Source organism: Spermophilus citellus, assembly GCF_964194105.1.
Source record: "Spermophilus citellus genome assembly, chromosome: 13".
Lineage (NCBI taxonomy): Eukaryota > Metazoa > Chordata > Mammalia > Rodentia > Sciuridae > Spermophilus > Spermophilus citellus.
The window spans coordinates 77,573,331-77,598,671 of NC_138193.1; the positions used below are offsets into that span (position 1 = coordinate 77,573,331).

General features: G+C 48.3%; 1 protein-coding gene across 1 annotated transcript in view; it reads left to right on the plus strand.

The window, feature by feature from the left end:
- Nucleotides 1–24,739, plus strand: part of KCNK12 (potassium two pore domain channel subfamily K member 12) — a gene marked incomplete at its 3' end in the record, with an annotated part of 42,568 nt that extends 17,829 nt beyond the window's left edge. The window contains exons 2-3 of the mRNA XM_081265401.1: nt 20,438–21,335; nt 24,697–24,739. Of these exons, the coding sequence (XP_081121527.1) occupies nt 20,438–21,335; nt 24,697–24,739 (941 nt within the window). The remainder of the gene's footprint in view (nt 1–20,437; nt 21,336–24,696) is intronic.
- Between the last annotated feature and the right edge of the window lie 602 nt (nt 24,740–25,341).

Consider the following 25,341-nt stretch of genomic DNA (forward strand, 5'->3'; position numbering starts at 1 on the left):
CAGATAATTCCAATTGCAGTCAAGTTTGGAATCCAGCATGTGATTGTGGCAGCCACAAGAGATGAGATCTGAAGACTGAGTCTCAGAGCTCTTCAAGATGAAGGCTTAGCTAGCAAGAGATCCAAAAGACATAGGTTGCAGGGTTTCCTCCAGGGTTTGAGCTATAGCTGTCCATTTTCATTTAAGAATTTAAAATGAGCTGGGCATGGTAGTGCACACCTGTAATCCCAGTGATCCAGGAAGCTGAGGCAGAAGGATCACAACTAACTGAATGAGTTCCTAAGCAACTTAGTGGGGCCCTGTCTCAACATTAAAAAATTTAAAAGGCTGGGGATGCAGTTCAGTGGTAGAACACTCCCAATTTCAACCAGGCAGGTAGGCAGGCAGGCGTTGGGGTAGGGTAGGGGAATTAAAAACAGAAATTCTGCCTGGAAGCTTGGTGCACATAGGTGGCCTTGTGGACTGCCAGCTTACTCTTTGGGCCACCAGGTGGAGCGGTCAGTCATTATCCATGTGGCGGTTTCCACCCATTCTCTGTGTCTAATTTTCACATTAGAAACATCTGGAGAGCTTTCAAAATGTTCATTCTCAGCATCACATAAAAATAAATAAATAAAAATAAAGATGCTGGTTACATCTTTATGTTTTTTTATCATTTTAATAGGGAGAATAGATAAATTCAAGTGATTAGATGATCATTTTCAACCACAAGTCTCCCAACCTTTTCAAATGTAACATCTTTTTTTGGGGGGGAGGGATTTAACCTTTTTATTTTTTATTTTGAGACAGGGTCTCACTAAGTTGCTTATGGCCTTGTTATTGCTGAGGCTGGTCTTGAACTTTCGATCCTCCTGTTTCAACCTCCCAAAGTGCTGGGATTATAAGCATGTGTCACTGCTCCTAGCTAATGTGAACATCATTTTAAAAGCTAAAAGTAGGACTAGGGACATCGCTCAGTGATAGAGTGCTTGTCTAGCAAGCATGAGACCCTGAGTTTAATGCTAAACAACACCCAAGAGAGAAAGGCTACAAATATTTTCACAGCACCAGATGGTTGAAGTTATATGTACTTCTAGTATCCACTAATTAACAGGAAAAATACAATCGACTCACAAAGTCTTCTGAATTAATTCAATAGCACTTTGAGTGCATCTTTTCTCATCATAAAACCACTTACATGTAATTGGAAATTAACAGCTTAAACATGCAGGAGAAATTTAAGGCAGTGGACAACTCTGGGTGAGCAAGAAGATTCGCACCCCTTTGCGATAACTGCAGTTTCCACAGGAGTCCAAGCCAGATCACTGGGACCCACAGTTCCAGGCCTGGGAAGGTGTTGGTTTATGAATGGAAGAGGGGCTGCCCTGAGAAACTGAGGAAGCTTGCTTCCCGACCGCTCTTCCCTGTCCATAGCCATCTCTGTCTCAGGAGATTAATGCCAGGTGGCGTCCTCCCCAAAGGACTCATGGATGATGGCAGCTGACATCAGCCCAGAGCCAATTATTTGCCCAAAGAAAACAAAGGAAGTTAAATCAAATTAAGTCTGGGGGCCGGGCACAGTGGCTTATGGCTTTGCTATTGCTGAAGCTGGCCTTGAACTTTCGATCCTCCTGTCTCAACCTCCCAAAGTGCTGGGATTATAAGCATGTGCAACTGCACCTAACTAATGTGAACATCATTTTAAAAGCTAAAAGTAGGACTAGGGACATCGCTCAGTGATAGAATGCTTGTCTAGCAAGCATGAGACCTGGGTTGCTTTGTAATCCTAGCGGCTTGGGACGCTGAGGTAGGAGATCACAAGTTCAAAGCCAGCCTCATCAATAGCAAGGCACTAAGCAACTCATTGAGACCCTGTCTCTAAATAAAACACAAAATAGTGCTGGGGATGTGGCTCAGTGGTGCCCCTGGTACGCTCTCTCAAAAAAAATTCAGTCTGGGGGTTTTATTCTACCACCTCCTCTTCCCCATCCCTCCTTATCCTTTGTCGTTGGAAATTCTGCTTCTTGCTCTCCGCTGGTCACTCCTGAGGTGGGCATCCGAGGTGCTGGCGCAATGCTAAACGCTTTACCCACTACGCTCCAGTCCTCGCTGCTGTCCTGTGGAGGGGGAACGATTCATGTCATCATGTGTCGATGAGGAGACTGCTAAAGAGGGACTCAATGCCTTTCTGAGATCGAAGAGCTCACAAGTAGCAGCTGAGATCCTAACCCAGGTGGCCCCAATCCCAAGGCTGGTCCTCACCCCCTCCCCCAATGTTGGTGTTGCCTGACTGTGGAGGAGTTTAGAGACCTAAAGCAGCTTGTGAATGACTGCTTTGGGAATGACATCAATCTGTGTCCAGACCTTGATGGCAGTCTCTCTGGTTTCCTCCAGGTGACCCTCTTTTGCTTTTCTGTGTTTCACAAACTGTCCCCAGCCTTTCCAAGCCCGGCAAAGCTAATGTTGCTCTCGCTGCAGCCTCAACTCCAGCCAAGGTCCACAGCCCTGGTACCATCCACCTCCAGGTCTTTATTCACAAATTACCTCCGTCCTTCCCTCCCCCTTCACTATCCAAAATCCACAAAGCACTCCAGGGCCACTTCCTCAGCAGAGCTACCTGATCATTTGGGCCCTCCTGTTCCATTTAACTTCTGCCACTGGTAATCCAACCCTATTACCTCCTTGCCATCTCCTCTCGCAGGTATTACCTCCCTCCCCACTCAGATTATTAGACCCTGCCTTTAAAAACTAATAGCAAAGTGTTTAGTTCATTCGAATAATATGTGCTTATTATAGAACATTTTAAGAAGAGAGCAGCACAAAGAAGTGAAAGAGAGAAAAGCCTCATATTTCCACCACTGAAATAATACAACAGAGATTTGCCTTTAAGTCTTTCTTTCTGGATAAAAAATTTGGGGTCTTTCTTTCCCTGTTTTGACATATAATGTAGAAATGAACTTTTTAAAGCATCCCTGTTACTAGGTACTTTAATTAGCTTTTTCACCACTGTGACCAAAAGACCTGGCAAGAACAACATAGAGGAAGAGAAGTTTATTTGGTGCTCAGTTTCAGAGGTCTCACTCCATAGACAGTCAACTCCATTGCTCTGGGCCTGCGGTAAGGCAGAACATCAAGGCAGAAGGCATGATGAAGGGGGAAAGCAGTTCAGGTCATGAGGATCAGGAAACAGAGAGAGAAAGCTCTCCTCACCAGGGACAAAATACAAACCCCCAAGGCACGCCCCCAGTGGCCCATCTTTTCCTATCCACCTGTCTGCCTGCAGTTACCACCCAGTTAATCCATTCGAGTGGATTAATGCACTGATTAGGTCAGGCTCTCATAGCCCAGTCATCTCGCCTCCAAAGTTTCTTGCATTGACTCACACATGAGCTTTTGGAAGATACCTTATATCTAAACCATAACACCAGGTACATAGTGTTCCTTGGGGAGGATATACCAGAGTGTCATAAGCATTAATAGAGCCCCCATAGAATCTAGCTCAGGGCACCCACTCAGGAGAGCTTTGGTGAAGACCATGTGAGTAACTGGGTAGTCCCAGGGGGTGGATTGTGTTTGTGCGTGGTACATATTAGCTACAGAGGGTCCATTTAGGGAGCTAGAAAATTACAGAGTGCTCATACTGAGCCCACGTTTGCCAACAAAGGGCATGTTAAACAAATCCTGGGAAATTATAGCTTTTGCATTCTACGAGTTACTCAGACAGGAAAGTACAAAAGACCCATGTATTTTAATAAGGACTCTGGGAACAATGATGTTGACCATCACTAGGGCCAGGGAGGGGAGGGCTGAACAAGGAAGGTTTTCCCAGCTGCTGTTTGCAGCAAACAACGCCTGAGACCCATCACCAAGATGGGCTTATGTGCAGCGGTGCCAGCATCCCCCAGGGTGAGTCCTTGATAAAGGGAGGTATCACTGGCCAAGACTGTCCTGAGGTTTGACGTGATGAGAATCCCTTTGGTATAGTTTTGTCCCTGAGACACCCTGCGTATGTAAAGGGGGAGGCAAGAACCCAGAGCAGCTCAAGAAACCAGTGCATGGTGTCTGTGTGTCTTATGTCACAGTGGAGCACTGTCTTGTTCTTCGTGATCTGCTGAGGTCATGCAGCCTGTTCCATAGAAAGAGAGGTAAAGCCAAGCTCGGTGTCGCACGCCTGTAATCCCAGCAGTTTGGGAGGCTGAGGCAGGAGGATTGCAAGTTCAAAACCAGCCTCAGCAACTTAATGAGGTGCTAAGCAACTCAGTGAAACCCTGTCTCTAAATACAAAAAAGGGCTGTGGATGTGGCTCAGTAGTTAAATGCCCCTGAGTTCAATCCCTAGTACCCCCCCTCCAAAAAAAAGAAAGAAAGGTGGATGGACAGCAGAGGCATTTAAGAGCTTGTTAAGGTATGAGCAGACTAATTTTTAAAAAGCAAAACCTTCCCAGCTGCTCGGGAGGCTGAGAGAGGAGGATCACAAGTTCAAAGCCAACCTCAGCAACAGCGAGGTGCTAAGCAACTCAGTGAGTCCCTGTCTCTAAAAAAAAATACAAAAAAAAAAAAACAGGCTGGGGATGTGGCTTAGTGGTTGAGTGCCCCTGAGTTCAATCCTTGGTAGTTGGCCTCAGCACAATCCACGTGTCTCCAGGAAGACTGGACCCCAAGCCCACTGAGGGGGTAAAGAGACCAGCATCAGAACAAGCCTGGGGGTGGGGGGCATGAGAACCTGAGCCCAGAGGGACTGGTGGAAGCAGCTGGTTGCTTGGCTGCCCCCATCTCTCAGAGGAGTTTATTTCTCTGGGTATAAACAGTCCCCTGCAGTTAGCAGGATAAATATAAACACAGCCTCCCCACCAGAGCTCAGGAACTAAGCTTTGCATCCTGGGCTTCCTGCTGCCTCTGCTGCTGCAGAAACAAATGAGAGAGGGTGCAGGTCTGTGGGGCTTCTGCAGCCAAGCAAGGCCTTGTGGCTCTGCTGGGCTGCCATAGCAGCACCCTGACTGGATGGCTTAAAAGACAGGTATTTAGATGCTGGCCTTGGTGGCGCAGGCCTGTAAACCCAGCTGTTAGGGAGGCTGATGCAAGAGGGTCACAAGTTCTAGGCCAGCCTCAGCAACTTAGGGTCACCCTGTCTCAAAAAAAGGTGGGGGGCACTGGGGATAGAGCTCAGTGGTAAAGTACCCCTGGATTCGACCCCCAGTACAAAAAAAGAAGAAGGAATGAGAGATGGATCACATGTGGGACACAGCACAACAGCAATCCATTGCTCCACTGGCTTGGGCTTCTCACTGGAACCATCAAACTGGGCACAAGGGAGCCCAGCCCAGGGTTCCATAGAGGAAGTCAGTGAACAAGCACCCTAGGAAACCAATGCTTCAGACTCCAAGTTCCAGGAGGAAGGAATCTTGGAACTTTTTTTCCCCTGGGGATCAAACTTAGTGCCTTGTGCCTGCTAAGGACATGCTCTATGACTGAGGTATGCCCCAGCCCCAATCTCATGGATCTTTTTTTTTTTAAGTACCAGGGACTGAACCCAGGGGCACTTAACCACTTAGCCATATCCCTACCCTTTTAAAAAAATTTTCTAAGAATTTTTTGTTAGGGTTTTACTAAGTTGCTGAGGCTGGCTCTAAACCCATGATCCTCCTGCCTCAGCCTCCAGAGTCACTGGGATTCTAGACATGCACCACCACACCTGGCTCATGGGGGAAAATGGCTTTTTTCAGTTTTGCAGAAGACAGAAATGTCTTGAAATTAATATCTCTACCATTCCTTCATAAGGTAGAAGGAATAACATTTAATCAGAGAGAAGACATTTCTTTTGGGATCAAGGACACCGTGGTCCCTAGTTGCTGATTTCTGACTTGCCAGTCTAAATATAGAGATGGCATTTGAAGTTCCCACCAGAGGAGACTCACTGCTCATGGTTGCCAGGCTCTCATGCAAACCCTGATGATGAGCCTCTGCCCTGTCACATCCCAGGCCTCATGGGAGCCCGTTGGCATAAGACCACACCTGGCTGGCACATCTTCCTAATGTAGGGCACACATGAGGAGTTGACATGCCGTTCATGGTTGTTCCTGTCTCCTGCAGCGATGGAGACCTGCCCAGATAGGCCTCCTCTTCCCCGCCCTGCCTTTTGTGGGTGCCTAACCTGACGGTGAGCTGATGAGCTGTGATACTGAGGGTTTGCTCTGCACCAAACACTCAGCTAAGTACACGAACTGCCCATCTAACCCTCGACTCCCCTTGAGGTCATACTATCTCCATTTGATAGAAGAGGAAACCGAGGGTTAGTGAGTAGCTTGCTGAAGGCCTCGGTGAGTAATGGGGCTGGTTGGACCCAAAGCCCTGACTCCAGAGCCTATCTTTTGGCCACTGTACCCTGAAACATGGGCAGGGTACTCAACCCTGTAAAATAAGCCACATGACTATCCTGGTCCTGAGCAATTCCCCTGTCCCGGTGTCCTTGTCCTCCCCAGGAAGTGGTTGCAAAGTCCACTGGCTTCCCTGTGTCCATTTCTTCCCCTTCAGCCCCTTCTGAAGCCATTGTGCAGTCTGATATCCATGAAATCATGTTCCCTCTCCTCAGGCCTTGGGATGGCTTCCTCCCAGTTGCCAAATCCCAGGGGAATTGTTAGGTTTCCCTCTTACTAGACCCTTCTAGAGGTTTCTGCCCCCTTCCTTTCTTCTCAACCCACATGAGGTTCATTCTCTCATGTTTTGTGGACTTTTTTGGGCTCCCTCCCTTAGCCCCTTCCAGCTATGGCTCTGGTCTGGGCCCCCCACCACCACCTTTGCCATCTGCAGCTTTGAACTGGACTCCCTGATCCTGCCTCTGCAACTGTCCTCCACACAGACAGATATGCTTTTTTATCCTGCCACATAAAAATTCTAACAGATAACCCTGGATGGAGACCGTACAATACTAAGTACAAAACAAACTTGTTTCTTAAACAGCTGTCTTGTTGTCATTGAAAGATTTTAGGCTGGAGAGATGGAGTTGAGAAGGGAGAGACAAATGCCAGCCCAGATCCAAGGAAGTCACATGTCCTGTAAGCTACATTATTTCTTATGGATTCAATTTCCTCATCTACCAAATGGGGACAATGATGACATTGTCTTTACCGGGTTATAGTGACGACTAAATTAGATAAGACATAGAAATTTACTCCACACTGTCCAGAGCTATTAAAAATGTTGATGGTTGTTCTTATAATCTAATTTCCTTTGAGAATCACATGAGAGTCTTCTGTCAGAGGAAAAAAAAAGACAGTTATCAAATATATTCAGCATCTCCATTGGTGCTTGAAATTTTCTTGGATATTTATTATATTTCTTTCTTTTTTTATATATAAAACCATTGGTTTATCTGTTTATCCTTCATGCTAAAATCAGTAAGAGTGACAGGTTTTCTCCCTGGGGCATCTGTATCACCAGAGACAGTGTGTATGGAGGGGGACAATTCCTGACTCTTTTTTTTTTTTTTTTTTTTAAAGAGAGAGTGAGAGAGGAGAGAGAGAGAGAGAGAGAGAGAGAGAGAGAATGTTTAATATTTATTTTTTAGTTCTCGGCAGATACAACATCTTTGTATGTGGTGCTGAGGATCGAACCCGGGCCGCACGCATGCCAGGCGAGCGCGCTACCGCTTGAGCCACATCCCCAGCCCCCTGACTCTTCTTTTGTGCAGTATTTTCTTTCTTTTTCCCCTTTTCTCTGTCTCCAACCCTCCTGCTTCAGGGCCTTTGCTCTGGCTGTTGAGTGGGACTCTCTTATCCAAAATGTCACCTGCTTCCAGTCCTTCATCAAATTGTCACTTCTAGGGCTGGGATTGTGGCTCAGTGGTAGAGTGCTCGCCTAGCAAGGGCAGGACCCGGGTTCTACCCTCAGCACCACCTTAAAAAAAAAAAAAGGCATTGTGTTGTGTCCATCTACACCTAAAAAATAAATATTAAAAAAATGTCACTTCCATAATATGACCTGCCCTGATCCACCCCACAAAATGACCACAACCTACGCCCCCACCCCTCAGCACTCCCACCCCCTATGCCTGCTCTGGTTTTGTTGTTGTTGTTGTTGTTTGGGGGGGATAGGAAGAGGTTCTATTTTCTGTAACATTTTCTATCATGCTACATTAGGTACTTGTATATTATTCATAGTTTTGTGCCCATCTTTGTGCTACAAGATAAGCTTCATGAGGGCAGGGGACTTTGTTTGTATCACTGACGAATCCCAAGGGCCTAGCACCATGCCTGGCCACAGAAGGCCCCGGATAAACATTGCCAAATGAATGGCACCTTCTCCTTAGGCTATAACCCTTTAAGTGCTGGGATTCCCCAGGGAATCTTCTCATACCAGACATGCTCCCTGGAATTCTTATCCACATGACCTCATCACTGTCCCAACACAGACCCTGTCCCCCAACACCTCCACCTGCTTGTCTTCACTATCCTGTTCTAGCGGTACCTCCTCTGGGAAGCCCTTCTGGCCTGTTTTCTTGCTCCCAGGCATCCCCTGCCATTTTCACAGAGTGTTATGGTCATTGTCTTCAGAACAGGAACCTTAGTCATTTTTACTCATAAACTTGAAAAAAAATAACAGTGCTTGTTGGGTGAAGTTATGGTTTCAAAAATAGGAACTACCCCATTTGTACCGCAGAAAATGTGGAATATTTATAAAAGAAGAAACAAAATAAAAAACCTTATATTTCCACAACCTAGAGGCATGTTCCACATATGGAATCAAATACATCCAGGCCCACACACATGTACATCCATCACCCAATAAACAGGAAGACTGGGAAAGACTCCTTCACCAAAAATAATGAATGGCATCCACTAAGATGCTGTGATGGGGGCTGAGGGCAGAGTCATTTAGAGAAAGGTGAAGGCAGCTCCTGGGAACCAGAAGCTGGGCTGGCACACCACAGCTGGACTGTGCCCACATAGGACCCAAAGGATTCCACAGAACACCTGCATTAGACAAGGCCAGGTTCCGCCATGACGGAGTAAGCTGAAAACAAGACCTTCACCCATATTCAATTCCAAACCCTGATCAAAAAAACATCATCACCCAAGCCACAAAAATGACTGAACATTTTCCTATGTGTCTAATATAAATGACTAACTATGTTCTGTTGTTCCCACCCTCTAGCCAAGAATTATCCAATCAGAGAATCACCGTGGTCCCTGGTAGCATCCAGGGTAAAGCCTGCTTCCATGAGCCCTCCCCTAACTCATTTAACTCAAGCCCAAATCTCAGAATTAGTCCTTTCTGATGCCTCATTATCATGGTGGATAATGAGCTCTTGTCACCACGAGCCCATAAATCCAATATTATTCAACCACAAGTGTGTTCCTAGTGGTGTCTGGCTGTGGAGCATGGGCAGTATTACTCATCACAGTATTCCTTCCTTGCCCTCATGTCTTAGAAATATATTGAAAGGATGACACTCAAACCAAGATGGAAGCCACCATCCTGGTAGCATCTGCGGGTGGTCACTAGACAAGGAGCCTGTCAGGAATGAGGCTGCTGTCCCCCACATTCCTGTGGTGTAGAAGGTGGGAGAACATCTAAGACATGGGCACGTCCTTGTGGCAAGGTAACAGAGTAAAATGCAAAGGGCTAAATAGTACTCTGGGACAAGAGGCAACAGGACAGGAGCAGAAGGCTGTGCCTAACCAAGTGCCTGATGACCTGAAAGTGCTTCCAGATGAGGAAAAGGATTCAGACAGGTGAAGGGGAAAAGAAGTAAGTCACTTCTGCCTTGGGAAGGTGAGTCGCAGGATCTCAGGGAGGCTTGAGCAGGAGACACCAGCGGAGCTGTGCTTCAGGGACACCACTGTGCAGCTGTGTACAGACTGAGGCACAGTGCTCCCAGCCATCAGGGCCTCTCTGTGCACATGCAGAGGGGAAAAGGCAAAGCAACACAGGGAAAGAATGTGGGTCTGGAGCTGAGCAATCCTGAGTGGCAATTCCGGTGGTGCCATTTTCTGTGACCTTGGACAAGGTCATTAAGTCTTTGAACCTTCAGCTTCCATGGCCTTTTATCACATGGGAGGTGGTTCCAACTCAGATTCAGGGCAGGCATTTGACCACACCAAGCCTCCCCTCACACCTCACTCCCATGGCGGCATGTTTCAGAGCAAAATCCCAGTTGCATTCTCTGAACCTAAGGCTGAGTGGGACTTCAAAGGGCGCCATGGAGGGAGCTGTAACTGTGGGGCCTAGACCTGCACTCTGGCTCTTTCATTCCTATCGCCTGACTTCCACGAGTTCTGGTTCCTCGCCTGTGAATGATGACACCTCCTCTGCAAGTCCTCCTGGAGACTGCGCCTTTAAGAACACCAGCAGAGTGCCTGGGATAGGAGCCCCATGGATCCAGTTCCCTCCACCCTCACCTCCTGTGCACCAGGCATCAACCTTCCCCACTGTGGCAGCTGAGAGCTTTGCAGTCAGCACCAGCCCAGCCTGCTAGGAGGAGGGTCAAAGTTCAGCCCCAGCCCAGAGGCTAAGTCCTCACCCTGCTAATCCCTGCCAGGCCCAACAGAGACCCTGGCACTGAGGTGCTGGGGGCGCCCCCGGGTAGGCATGTCAGCGGGTTAGCAGGGCAAACACCAGCCTCTCTATGGACCCTCCAGGGTTCTTCCCTAGCTACAGCTTCAGATTACAGGTTTGTTTTCATTGTGACTTCTTGTCCTTATTACTCCTCCAAAACGTCCACTGTCTGTGGGAAGAGGCTGGGGGAGAAGGCCAAGTTCCAGGACACCTCAGTCAGATGGAGCCAGACCCCAGAGGACTGGTCTCTGTGTATTAGCAGGCTGTCCCCGAGGGCTCTTCCGTATTGAGCCTCTCAGGGGCTCTGCCTTCCAAATGTGCCCCCTCAGCCTGAGCATAGAGACCCTCAAATGGGGCTTCTGGCTGCATGGTGGCGATGAGGGTGTGCTCTGCAGGGATATAAAGCCTGAACTGATGGAGAAGAGTTGAACTCCCACTGAGAGCAGCTCCCTCGCTTTCCAGAACCACCACCAGCTTCCTTTAAAAACCTGCTCCTCTAGGACAGCACCGGAGGGACGCGATGCGATTGTGTTGGCATTCTATTGACACTCCAGTCGGGGTGATGATGAACCTGCCTTCTCACCAAAGCCCAGTCCACCTCCTTCGGAGGGGTGACCCCATCTCAGACCTTTTCCCAGAGTCGCCCCACTACAGCCCTGAGATGGGACGAATGAGGAGAGAGCCAGATAGGCCCGAGCTTCTGCATCTTGGGGCCCCTAACTCAGGGCTCCTGTTGCCAGGTCTTGTCCCATCAAAGACCTTCTCTGGTCTTGGATTTGGTCCCCTCCCCCAGGTCCTGGGCTGAGGTAGAGGGCTCTGCTCTTTTTATGAGGGGACAGAAGGGGTGTGATCTCATCCCCTGAAGAGAATTAGTCATCTGAGAAGCAGAGACAGATCTGGGGGGCAGGATGGAGCCCAGCTCTATGTAAATGAGTCATCTTCCCGCCAGCTCCACGGGGCCTGCTCTTGACAGCTGCTCCCCAGGAGAGGTTGTTAAGCAGGAGCTACCCCGAGGCAGGAGTAGTTAACCAGCTTTTAATAACTTATTTTGCTGAATGATTTCTGGTGAGGAGAGAAGAGCTTAATCCCAGAGATGAAGCACAGAGAGGGGGGTCAGAGGCAGCCCACTGGCAGCGAGGCTGTGCCAACGCAGAGCCTCCCAGAGCCCACTCCAGGGAGTCACTTGCCTTTGTTCACCGTTTATCAAAACCTTTCACACGTTAAAAAATCACTGGCCAGTGTGTGTGTGAGGGTGGCCAGTGGTAGAGCTCTGAGCATGTCCTAGGCCCTGGGCAAGAACCCCAACACCAAGGAAGAAAAAAAAATTACTGGCCAGCACCTGCTGGGTTCAGTCCTCTGTTCCTAGCTCCCAGCCCCCTCAGCCATCCCCGCCTCCCTTCCTGCTGTCATTAAATAAAGAAAATCATTCCCAAGACCTCAAAGAACAAGCCAAATGTGTGCAAAACAGGGGAAGGGGCACCTTCTCACATGTCTTGCTGACTGGTGCCTCTTTATACTGAGCATCCAGGGTGAGATTGAGATCGGGGGCCAGTCCCACCCCCACAGTGGAGGGAAGGTAATTGTGGGCTTCTGTCCTCAGGGAGCAAGACAGCTAGTTCTGCAAATTAGACAAATCCCTAAATGCCAACAAATAGAGCAGCCTACAGTTGCAGCTTTTCCACCAACAGCCCCATTTTTAACCACCCCCCCCTCTACACACACACACACACACACACACACACACACACACACACTGGATTTGATGCTTACCTCTAGCTAGGCCTCCTACCCAGCGCCAGGGCCAAAGATAGAAGGAAACCCAGAGGTGGAGAAATAGTCATGGTGCTGTGAGAAGACAGCAAGTCAATGGTAGAGCAGGGTTTAAGCGCATGCATGGGGCTTTTCCTTACCACCAAAATTCCTCCATGATGTCATGATGAGCCCGTTCCTTGCATGCTTCACCTGGGGCATTTTGGTTGTGATGTGTCATGCTTTGCCAATTCACCCTGGTGCCTTGGGGTCACTTCCCACATGCTAGGCACTGTGGGAGGCGTGTCCTCTATCCTCACAACATCCAGAGATGAGCAAACACTGGACCATCTTAGAGGGAGATGTGGCCCCATGGACATGTAGCCCCACAGACAGGTGGGATGCCAGAGCCTGCTGCCCCAACTCTGCCCTCTGAGAAAGATGGTGTTGGCCCTTCCAGAATCTGGGGAATGGAAACTGCCTGAGCTCCTCCTCTGAGCCTGAGTTCCCAGGGCTTCCTACTTTCTCCAGAGCAGGGCAGGTTGCTGGAGAGGCTCCTAGAGGTGCCGGGCAGCGCTCACTCCCACAAAGCTCCTGCAGGTTCAGGCTGCGTGCAAGGCGGATGGAAGCTTCCCCCAGTGTTTTCCTCTTCCACAGGTTCACTCTCTCCATCAGCCAGAATTACTGAACACTGAGCCACATGTGGGTACTGGCAGGCTAAACCCACACTCACCCCAGACCCTGTACACAGTACTTCCGGCAAGAATGCATTTCTCAAGCCTGTTTCTCTGCTCCTTTGCTCTTGAAATCCCACCCCATCTTCTCAATCACTCCACCAGGAGGACCTCAGCTTTGTTCTCATCTAAACTGGTCTCTCTGCACTGAGAATTGTTTTAAATTCTCCAGGTGATTCTGTTGTGCAGCCAGAGTTGAGAACTGCCAAACTTGCGTATCTGCCTCTTTCCCTTATCACATCACAAGCTCCTTCCTCTTTTTGCAGATGTGTTCTCTGCCCGTCGCTCAGCCATCTTGGGCAAGTTACTTGATTTCAATGTCTATCTATCACATAGACTCAGTTTACAAATCTCACAAACAGGGATGATAACAACACTCATTGTCATTCATCAAATCTAAGACACCATCCATTATAAATGCAGCAGCATTGTATGTATCATGAAGAATTTTAAATGCTGCTAAATATATCACGTCAGGCCATTGATTGTAACGTACATTGTGATTTCAGAGATGTTGAAACGTGAGAAAAATGCTGGGACTTAGATTCAATGAAACACAATCACATGGTCAGTGCCTCCAAGAATTGTTGTGGGCATTAAATGAATTGCTATGTGTGAAGCACTTGGCACAGTGCCAGGAAGTGGTGAGGACTCCATCCATGTCAGCTCTCATCCCTCCACATTTCTACCCCTTCATGACTTTTCCTAGCTATCCTTTTAGCACTTGCTCTCCCAAATGGTCTGGGATTATCCAGACTGGTCAACTGAGATCCCCAGGGGGTGCTTAGGCATGTTGGTTTAAGAATCCTTGCTCCAAACAAGTATAGTAAGATGTCTATTTATTCATTCAACCATTCTCCATACCAGGCACCATTCCAGGCATTGCAGGGTCACAGTGATTTTTTCAAATATGAGAAATCCTCTTGTGTTTTAAAATGTCTCATCCTTACTTCTTCATGAGGATGAAGTGAAACATTTCCCAAAGATTGAAATGATCAAATACACTCTGTGGTCAAAATGGTTTGGGGACCCCATGTAGTGTTAGGATACACACAAATCACATGGGGCACATCAGCACAGTAAGCACTCTGAAAAGTCTCTAAGCAAATAAATTTGTCTCACTTTAAGTCATCTTTCTTTAATCAGGGGATTTCTCCCCACCTCCCACCCCCATTCCATCTTTTTCTCATCCTAAGAACATATTTTGGAATAATGTATTGCAGTTTACAAATGGGGCACACAGGGTGGTTTACATTTTACAGAAAAAGAAATCGAGGCTCAGAGAAGTTAGCTGTAGTGACCTGCTTCAATCACTTAGCTGACGGAGGCTAAATTCAAACTTTTGAATTTAAATCTGGTGCTTTTCCGGGACACTGAACTGTTTAGCCAGGACCCCAAACCATCGCTACCCCCCAAAATGTGTCTAGGTTTGTGCCACAAAAAGCTGAAGCAGGAAAGGGATTTATGTGCTCATGTAAATGGGATTCCAGAGGTAAAACAAGCAATATCGCTCCCTGTTTAACTAGATACCAGGACCATCAGATCTCCTCTCTCTCGATTGACTTTTTTTTTTTTTTCAGGATTGATTTATTTGTTTTCTTTTAATTTGTGACAATTTTATGCTTTCAACTTTTATGTTTTTCCCCTTTGTTTTCTTTCTTTTTTTTAGTTTTATTGTTTTTATAGTTTTAAAGTTTATATACAAACAGAGATATGAAAAATTGTGGTATATCTCAATTGTCTTTCTATAGCATCAGCTTCCTGCTAAAGCTGGTTCTCCTCCTGGCTCCTGAAGGAGGTTCACCTCCTGCTCCCTGGGTCCAGGACAGCTCTGGTAACAGGGAGAAACTTTTAACTGGAAACACTCAGAAAAATTCTCTTCTCTTTGGCCTGAAGGAGGTCACATGCCAATTCCTAAGCCATCTCTGTAGCCATGAAAATGCCCTGCACTGATTGGCTGAGACTTCCCCATCCTTGAGCCAATCATGGTAAGAGACTAGATTATCCTGATTGACCTGGACTATCAGTGCTCATTCCTGGAGGTGGGTCATTCTGAAAGTAGCCTGGCTTGCAGCTCAGTAAAGGGTTGGGGAATGATTGTTAAGGAGATGATACAATGTCTGCCACTAGGGTGTTGGGTCAATGGAAATTCAAGTCAGATAGTGACAGTTGGACATATTCCAACCAGGAGGGTTATCGGAGATACCTTATTAACATTGTATCTTAAACTAATTTATTTATATCAGGTTTGTCTGGGAAATTAGCTAGAATGCAGATTCCTGGGTCCCTAACCTAACCTGCCTCTGGAAGGGGTCCAACTTTGGAATTTGCATTGTAACCACACAGCTTCATTGCTTGGAACAATGGTTCACACATGCATCCTGGAGTAATTATGAGTAGTGCCAGTTTTACTTTCAAAAATACTTCAGATTGGACTATAAATTATATTCCCTCCTTGGAGTTGACAGTGCAGGGCCCAGCAGGAAAAGGACCCAGAGAGTAATGAGCCAAGACTTCCCATCTGTCTGGCCCAGCCGAAAGGGCACGGGCTGCTCAGCCTCTTGCAAGCTAACCTGGTGACAACCTTCGCCTCTCTGGCCCACTCACTTGCTAAGTGGCTGATGTGACAGTGCCTTCTTCGTAGGAGGTTGGGAAACTGAATAGAAGCATGGTGAATGTCCAACAGAGGCTGCCACCCAGGGGTGCACAATGCATCCTGTCTCACTCCCAGGCTCCTTGAGCTGAACTCCGAGGGCCCTGTCACCAGGGCCTATTTGCGAAGGCGGCACCAGACAGGCTGTGGGAACAACTTCACAGCTTTTGTTAAAGTGGCATAATAAAGCCCCCAAGTGTCTGCTCTTTGTAGACTGGAATGGCAGATCAATTGTGGCATAAACAAAATCACAGGCGTGCTGTGAACCCAGGGACTGATTACACCTCTGCAGGGTGTTACTGGGAGGAGGAGATTCTCAGGGTGGCAGGGTTTACCTTTTCCCTGGCTGAAGCTTCAAGGCCTCTCTCTAGATCCCATCTGGATTCCCACAAGTTCTCAGAGCTTGGGGGGCTACTCCCCAACTCTGGAAGGCAACTGACCAAGCAGCGGAACCACACAGACCTGACCTGGGACCTCGGCATCCTGAAGTTGGTGCCTATTGATATCGATGGGGAAAGAGAATGGACTGTCCATTCCCTGCCTGTCTCCCGAGCTGGACTGACTCTATATAGGAAAGACGCAGGAGCCAGACCTCAGGAATCAGGTAGTAAGAGGGACACTTTCACTGGATGCTTTCTGCTCTGTCAGAGAAACTCCAGACCTGTCTGTCCCCTTCATTCTAGAGAGAGAATACCACACATCTGATCACACATCTGGCTTCATGTGGGGCCTGCAATCACCACTTGACTAAGGGGTGTGCAGAATGCAAGCTGAGCCAGAGCCACAAGACCTCAGGATGAATTCTAGCCAAGACTATGTGGGACAGCAGGGAAGAGCTGTGTTCTGACTCAGGGATGAGCCTGCTGGTAGTATAGATGAGGTTTCTGTACAAAACCCTAAGAAACGTTGCAAGGAACCTCCAAGCAGGCAGCCCAGATTGTCTGTGAGGACAGGAGCAGCATCTGTCTGGCTTCCCACCATCTCTCTGAGCCGCTGCCAATCTTGGTTCTTAATAAATGTTCACTAAAGGAACGATGGGTGGAGATTGGGGTAAACAGCTGCATATCTGGCATTGTCATCTTGCTGAGGTACTGATAAGGCCACCCCATGTGGCAGGGAGTTGGGTAGAATGGTGGATGGAGAGGCAGATCTCCTAGGTTCAGTCATCCAGGCAAAAGGCAGATCTTCAACCGGAAACCCAAACTCCAAAGGAGGCCTTAGGCAGAAGATAGGAGTCAAAGCATGGAGGATTCTGGAGTCTGAGAATGCCCCTGGTGGTAGAAGAAACGACCTTAGCCATGTGGAAGTAGGTCAGGCAGGGCATAACTGTGGGGACCCCAAGGGTCAGATAAGTACCCCACCTGTGGTCAATCAGGCTGTTACCAGGAGCTGCAGTCCCCTCTGCATCTTCTCCCATGTGCTATCCCTAGGCCCTGGGTCAGGCTCATCTAAATGGTCAGATTCTCTCAATCAATGAACCCAAATTGGCAGGAGCATTAAGGGAAAAGCAGGGTCCTGATCCTGGCCAACGAGGCAGCAGTGATCAGTACAAAGAGCCATAACAGAGGACTTGGGAACAGCCACTCCCCCATGAAAATACTCTCCTGGCAGCAGCCCTGGAGGACTGCGATTTGGTTCCCCAAGATAGTGGAGCTGTCTTAGGACAGCTCCAAGGGACAGTCTTATGTGGTGGGCAGCATGGACTACAGATGTCAGCAGACGTGGGCTTCAGTCTCAGTTCCATTTCAAGCAGCAGTTTCCTTGTCTGTTGAGTGGAGCCTGTGTGTACCATCTTTTTTGTTTTTTTTCTTATAAGCCACAGGACACAAGGCACACACCTGCAATCTCACCATGAGAGGCTGAGGCAGGATTGCAAGTTCAAGCTCAGTCTTGGCAGCTTAGTGAGGCCCTATCTCAAAATAAAAAATAAAAAGGGCTACAAATGTGGCTCAGTGGTAGAGTGCTCCTGAATTCAATCCGCAGTACCACAAACAATAAAAATAATTTGACCAATGAAGTATATTTCCCTAAAAAAAATCTGAGATCTTAGTGTGTTTTTACCTGGTCTTAGATTTTATATTAGTGGAAAAATGCAGAATATATTCTTTTGGGGGGTTTTGGTGTTTGTTTTTAATATTTTTAATTGTAAATGGACAGAGTACCTTTATTTTGTTTATTTAGTTTTATATGGTGCTGGAGATCAAACCTAGGACCTCCTACATGCTAGGCAAGTGCTCTACCACTAAGCTATAATCCCAGCCTGCAGAATGTATTCTTGAGTGTCCAGCTTCTTTTGTTCAACATTCTTCTTCTTTTTTTTTTTTTTTTTTTTTTTTTGAGACTCATCCATGTTGCTGTAAGTAGCTGTGGTTTGCATTTTTATGGCTGTATAGTATTCTCTTCTGTTGCTGGTCACTTTGGCTAAAAAGCTAGAACTTTTTAAAAATACAAACTCATACTCCCACTCCACATGAAGCCATATAGATTTAGAGATGGTTTCTTTCTTTTTTAGTGGTTGCTAGGGATTGAATCCAGGGGTGCTTTATCTCTGGCCTACATGCTAATCCCTAGTCCTTTTTTATTTGTTTTGGGGAGAGGGTCTTGTTAAGTTGCTCACTAAGTCGCTGAGAATGGCCTCAAACTTTTGACTCTCTTAACTCAACCTCCTGATTGGCTGGGACTACAGGCGTGCACCACCCTGCCAAGCCCAGAGGTGATTTCTTAATGAATCAAGGACTTGAGTTTGGCTTTTCAATATAACAATCCTTCTCTCAAGTTCCTGGGTAAACTGCTAGCTTGGGGTTGGTTTTCACTGTTGTTTTTGTTTGTTTGTTTTGTTTTTCACTCTTCTGTGGACAAAGTGTGCATATAAGAACATAACCCATCTTCTTTAACATGGATAATAGCATAAGATTTCCCCCCAAACTTGAGTCATTAAACATAAATGAACACCATAGTCAGGCATTTAGGCATTTCCTCAGGGAATCTAGAGAATGATTAGAATATAGGTTTGAGAAATGTACTATGAAAAATTACAAGAGATGTTTTCTCTGTCTGTTTAGGAAAAATAGCCAAATGGGACCAAATTCTTCTCTGCCCCTTTCCCAGGGTTGTCCTACTCCATGGGCAGCTTGGCTTCCTGCGATTGGACATGAATTGGACAGAAATGCCCCTGAAGTTTTGCTGCCACAGCTACCGAAATGCACCATGGTGCTTCTTAGACAGGGGGTCCATTTTCAGCTCAGGCTCCAAACAACTAATGATTCTTCCTGTCAAGAGATTAAATCCCGTCCTCTTGGGTCCCACAGAGAGACCACAGCTAGCTCAGACAGAGCTCAGGTTGCAGGGGCAGATTCGCCTCTCTGTACTGCCCAGGATGTCTGGGGTGAGTGCACAGATGGGCAGCCAGGCCTTCTGTAGAAATCAATTGATAAAGATTCCTTTAAAGCCTGTGATTTGAACAAATGGGTAACTTAATAGTTACATAAGATTTTAAAGCAATAAGCAGCTGCCCAGGTACAAGTCAGACCTCCCAGGACCAATCCTAGACACACAATCAGCAGCTGGGCCCAGATCTTCACCCTTGGCCACAATGTGTTTTAGTCAGCTTTTTCACTGCCATGACTAAAGGATCTGACCAGAACGATTTTAGAGGAGGAAAAATTTATCTGGGGGCTCACGGTTTCAGAGGTCTTAGTCCTTAGAAGACCTGTTCTATTCCTTGGGGCTTGAGGAGAAAGCTGAACATCATGGTGGAAGAGTATGGCTGAGGGAAGCAGCTCACATGAGATCAGGAAGCAGAGAGAGAGACTCCACTTACCAGATACAAATATATACCCCAAAGCCATGTCCCAGTTCCCACCTCCTCCAGCCATACCCTACTACTTCAGTTACCATTCAGTTAATCCCTATCAGGGGATTAAATCACTGATAGGTTAAGCTCTCACAACCCAATCATTGCTTATCTGAACCTTCTTGCAATGTCACACACATTAAGCTTTTGGGAGACACAACTGAACCATAACAGTGCACAAGGGTGATTGATAATGATCCTTGTAAGGATAGAAGCTGACCCCCCATGGCAGAGTCACGCTGGCACTCTGAAGGCTGTGGGTGGACTCACTTTCCCATGATCTTTTTGTCTGCTTCATAAATCCTGTTTCAGAGACCATAAACTGTAGCTACCTGAGTACAGTCTACCTTGTTCCAGAGTGAGCAATCCCAATGACAGTGAAGGTTGAATGGAATTCTAACAAGGCTGTCTACTCAGGTATGCTAGTTTCATTAAAAAAAAAAAAAATCCGTTTTGAGGGGCTGGGGTTGTGGCTCAGTAGTAGAGTATTCACCTAGCACTTGTGAAGCACTGGATTCAATCCTCAGCACCACATAAAAATGAAATAAAGATATTGTGTCCACCTACAACTAAAAAATAAATATATATTTTTAAATCAGTTTGGAGGGTGGGAAAACAGGTGTCACTTGTTGGCTTTTGGGCATGTCAATGATTTGCACCTGAGCAGTGGTTTCTGGTTTGTGTGTCCTGAGGACTGGGTCCTTCCTAATGATCCTGCTCCACCATGTTCATTTATAGTTTGGGGGTTGCCAATATGAGGAACCCGAACTAGTATCAATCTCCAAGGGAGACAAAAGTACACACCTAAGTGGAGCCACTCAGAATAGCTGCCCATTCAGCACCTGCATTCACCTGCCACACACCCACACCTGGTAGGGTCCACCTGCCCTTGCTGACCAGCGCTGTGTCTCCACAGGTTTCGGCATGACCACCCCTGCCACAGTGGGTGGGAAGGCCTTCCTCATCGCCTATGGGCTGTTTGGCTGCGCAGGGACCATCCTTTTCTTCAACCTCTTTCTGGAACGCATCATCTCACTGCTGGCCTTCATCATGCGCACGTGCAGGGAGCGCCAGCTGCGCCGCAGCGGCCTGCTGCCCGCCACCTTCCGCCGCGGCTCTGCGCTCTCGGAGGCCGACAGCCTGGCAGGCTGGAAGCCCTCAGTGTACCACGTGCTGCTCATCCTGGGCCTGTTCGCCGTGCTGCTGTCGTGCTGCGCCTCGGCCATGTACACCAGCGTGGAGGGATGGGACTACGTGGACTCGCTCTACTTCTGCTTCGTCACCTTCAGCACCATCGGCTTCGGGGACCTGGTGAGCAGCCAGCACGCCGCCTACCGGAACCAGGGACTCTACCGCCTGGGCAACTTCCTCTTCATTCTCCTCGGCGTGTGCTGCATCTACTCCCTCTTCAACGTCATCTCCATCCTCATCAAGCAGGTGCTCAACTGGATGCTGCGCAAGCTGAGCTGCCGCTGCTGTGCGCACTGCTGCCCCGCGCCCGGCGCGCCCCTGGCCCGGCGCAACGCCATCACACCGGGCTCGCGGCTGCGTCGCCGCCTGGCCGCGCTCGGCGCAGACCCCGCGGCCCGCGACAGCGACACCGAAGGCCGCCGCCTGTCGGGCGAGCTCATCTCCATGCGCGACCTCACGGCCTCCAACAAAGTGTCGCTGGCGCTGCTGCAGAAGCAGCTGTCGGAGACGGCCAACGGCTACCCGCGCAGCGTTTGCGTCAACACGCGCCAGAACGGCTTCTCGGGCGGCGTGGGCGCGCTGGGCATCATGAACAACCGGCTGGCGGAGACCAGCTCCTCCAGGTAGACCGCCCGCCTGCCTGCCAACGCCGTGGACCCTCCCCAGGCTGCGGGCCGCCGGGCGTGATTGGCTTCACTTCTCTCAGAGCGGGCGCTTTCTTAATCTTTATCCAATAAAATGAAACCAAAAAAAATATTTTTTAAAAAAGAAATACTATTTGGCCAGGCCTGATGTTATCAAGGGCAGGTTTTGGAGGAGCCTGTGTCCCTTGTGAGTCCCCTCTTGGAGAACCGTGGCCCCCAACAGATTTTTCTCCAGGGAGAGAAAACAGTGACACCCCCAGACCCCCATTCAGTGCACACTGCAGCAAGGAGAATGCCATTCTCGGGGTCTGCTGACTGGCACTAAACCTTTCCCCATGCACATAAGCAGCTGGCAACCCCAAAGCATATGGTGCAGCTTTTCATGGCTCTGAATTACCTCCTCAGCATTTAGAATCCTGGCCCAGCCTAGCAGCTTCCTTCTGGTCGTCAGAAGTGATATAGTCACAGTTTTGACAGGTGGGGGTGGGGAGAGCCATATGTTGCCTCCCCATGTATATATATAGAACAGCCACTACACACGGAGAATGGTGTAGTATTATGCAATGAGATGAAACATAGCACCAACTTGCAGACTGTGGCATTTCCCCCAGATTTGGAAATTGCAAATGGTAAGGGGCTTAGCTGGCCTTTCTCAGCCTGGAGTGAGTCCACTTAGCACAACACACCGGGCAGCTACTTCTAATGGTGGAAAGCCCAGGGTGGCCCGCAGGAGCCGGGCTCTCAGACTGTGGGAGCCCTGCTCTGCTTCAGCTGGCTCATCTCTGAGGCACATGTTAAGTCCCCCAACCCTCCTTTCATTCACAAGCTTCATCCACATATAGGAATGCTCTTCTTCATTATTAACCAGGAATATTTGATTCTTCTCAGACAAGATTTTTTGTTATTGTTGTCATTTTCTTCTTCTTTTTTTAACTACTGTTGACAGTTTGACATTTTACCATTATTAGAGAGCCTGTTGGTGCAGAGCATGGCCCCCTAGTATCCCTCCTCCTCCCAAGTTAGGGCTCTGCCAGCTACTCCCTTGGGGACCCAGGGCCTGTGTCACCATAAACCCAAAGTAGCCATCCTGCAAATGTCAGGGCATTTGGCTTCAGTGCTCATAAGGTATTTGGGGTCAGCAGTAGCAGAGTTCCATTCTAAATCCTATGTACCCCTCAAATCAGTTTTTGTTTTTGTTTTCTCATGCACAGTTTGCATCAAAGATGGAGAAAGACAGGAGGAAGGGAGCTGGGGGAACCTATGGATTAGAGTAATTTTTGGATTAAAGTTATGGTCTGGATGATCCTCAAGCTGAGGGACAGATTCTCCCAGAAGAGCCCCCTCTATATCCAGGCTTCATTGAAAAGTTGGTGGCTTGAGGCTATATACTATTTCTGTTGGGAAGTCTTAGAAAAGTACCACTTCACCACCAGCTTCAGGGATGCTATGACATCTCCCTCCCTGGCAACTGTGTCTAGAGCACACACAGGCACAGACTCTTACACACTCATACCTACACCCAAATATGCACACCTGCACACTCATGTACACACAGCATTAAGAATCATGTTGAATATCAAACTCCTCTCTCCCCTTCAGGTTTATGGCAAGAAGGAAAAAAATTAGCTGAGATTTCAGTCACTCTCCAGTTACTTTGGGTAATTCTTAACTTGGGTTGGGGTTGGTTTTTAAACATAGGACTTCATCTGAGATGAAGCCAGTGAGGCAGGGCTGACCAGAAGGGGAGTCAGTCTTGCTAAATCCTGAGAGGTAAGCTCCTCCAAGAGTTCAGCTTCTGGGATCCACCATGATTGTCAGTCAGGTCAGTCCTGTGAACACCCATTTGAATGCTGGCTGCATTCACACAAAGGGACTGCATGCACTCAGAGACACATGTCTAGTGGGACTTGGAAATAAAGTGCCAGGTTCATCTCTTTTAAAAGAAGGAACCATTAAAAGGCATCCAATTAGAGATGTCACCTAGGCAACGGGAAATAACTTGGAGATCTGAGCTATCCAGGGGAGGAAGTAAAGATCCCCAGGGTAGAGGCATCTGGACATAAGAACTCAGTTACAGGCAAAATAGCAGCCTACCTAGGGCCAGGGAGCCCTGGGCAACAGCACAGAGGGGCAAAGGCCCAGCTACCAAGTTTCCATCCCACCAACAGGTGCACAACAATGATGGAATCCTGTACCCCTGGGAGGGACGGCTCTGCCTCCAGAGAAGAGAAATACAAAACATTCCTTGGCAGTCTCCTCTGTCAATAGTGCTTCCTAGAGTCAATCCTAAGTTGCTTATGCTCCAGCCTTAGATGTTTTCTCTTCCTTTCCTATGTTTTTGCTTTGGAGGGAGGCAGTTGGGCACAGCTGAGCAAATTTGTAAAGGAGCCATAAGCCTCCCAACTTCCCAGAGAAACATTAATCCTCCAAGAATGGTGGTAGCTCAGGATCCAGGACCACATGCGCATTTTCCCCCAAGTCCCCATCCCTCTACCCCAGTCTCAGTGTCACTGGAGGGTATAGCACATCATTGTCCTTCCCTTTAGACCAAAAGGCTTAGGGCTGCTGCCTTCAAAAGCTGGGCCGGAGGACTGGGTGGGACATTCTACTAACCCACCCCTAAAAGATGTTTGGTTAATAGTCTGCTTGAGGGCCTAAAATGAGAAGCAGGGATGGGATGGGGTCTTCACATAATTTCAGGAACAATGACATTGATAGAGATCCCTTTCCTTCATGCAGTTTCTTTCCAACTTTGGGCTAAGAAGGGTTCGATTCTGTCAGATTCCAAGGGCTCTCTAGATTGACCCACAGCTGGTAGCTCACTTCAATCTGCAACTTGCACAGGCTCTGGGAGCTGTTCCTAACCTCAGGCCCACACTCACCCATCTCAGGCTGAACTGTGGGGCTCCATCAAGGCAGCCTGACTCCAAGAAGCCCTTGCCATTTCAGCTGTGGCCAAGAAGGGTCTTGGTGCTGAGCCCTCTCAGAGACAGGCTAAGAAGCCACTGTGGTGCACCTGCTTGCTAATGCTGGGTGACAGATTCCTTCATTCTGTGAGTGAAGCCGGAGGCCCAGGCCTGGTGAAGGAGTCCTAAGGCTCAGGGAGTCTCAACCCTCAGCCTGTGGAAAAGGTCAGACAGCCCTGGGACAGGTGTACCTGCACACACATCAGCCTTACAAAGAGCTATTAGCCCTTCTCTGCAAGGAAAAATCAGTCTGGGCTGCTTTAAGAAGAAAGATGGTTCATGTTTGATTCTCTGGAGGTCTGCTAGGACCTGGGAAGCCCCTCTCTGCCTTGGCGGAGCTTTATGTACCATGTGCGTGTGTTTGTTTTACACAGAAGCCAGCACCCAAAACCAAGCCGCGTCCTGAGCAGCAGCTGACCCGGGGGCCTCTGTCCCTCAAGCCTTCTAGCAGAGTCCTCTTCCTGCAGGCTCTGGGGTGAGGAGTGGCTGAGCCTTCACGGGAACAGAGGCAGAAGACAGTCCACGGAGGCCACCAAGGAGCTATGGGCCATGCAGTTTCATCTTACTGTAACCTTTTACACTCTCAAAAATAAAAAGCACAATTCTACATCACCGCCTGGAAAGCACATCCAGACTGCAGCTGAGGGCACTTCTGCGGGGCTCTGTTTGCTACAGCAGTTGAATAACCCTGGCCTTGGTGACTCCTAAAGCTCCTCCTATGGGGTGGGAGGGACTAATGAAGCCATTCCTGACTCCCAGCAGGTTCAGCATCGGGGGACTTGGAGCCTGGACTCCTGGAGGAGCTCTGTCACCCTCAGGCACCCCAGGGTGTGACATCACTCTGTGATATCTTCCATGCAACGCAGAGCAAAGCCAGCCTCATCGCGTGCATTGAGAAGCCATGAGGGGTCTGCACTCGCCCGGCCCCCTCCCTTTCCTCCCAGAGGAAGCTGCCCCTGCTTTACAACTCATTTTCTATGCTACTCGGTCTCTCAGGAGGGGGGTGGAGCATGCAGGGC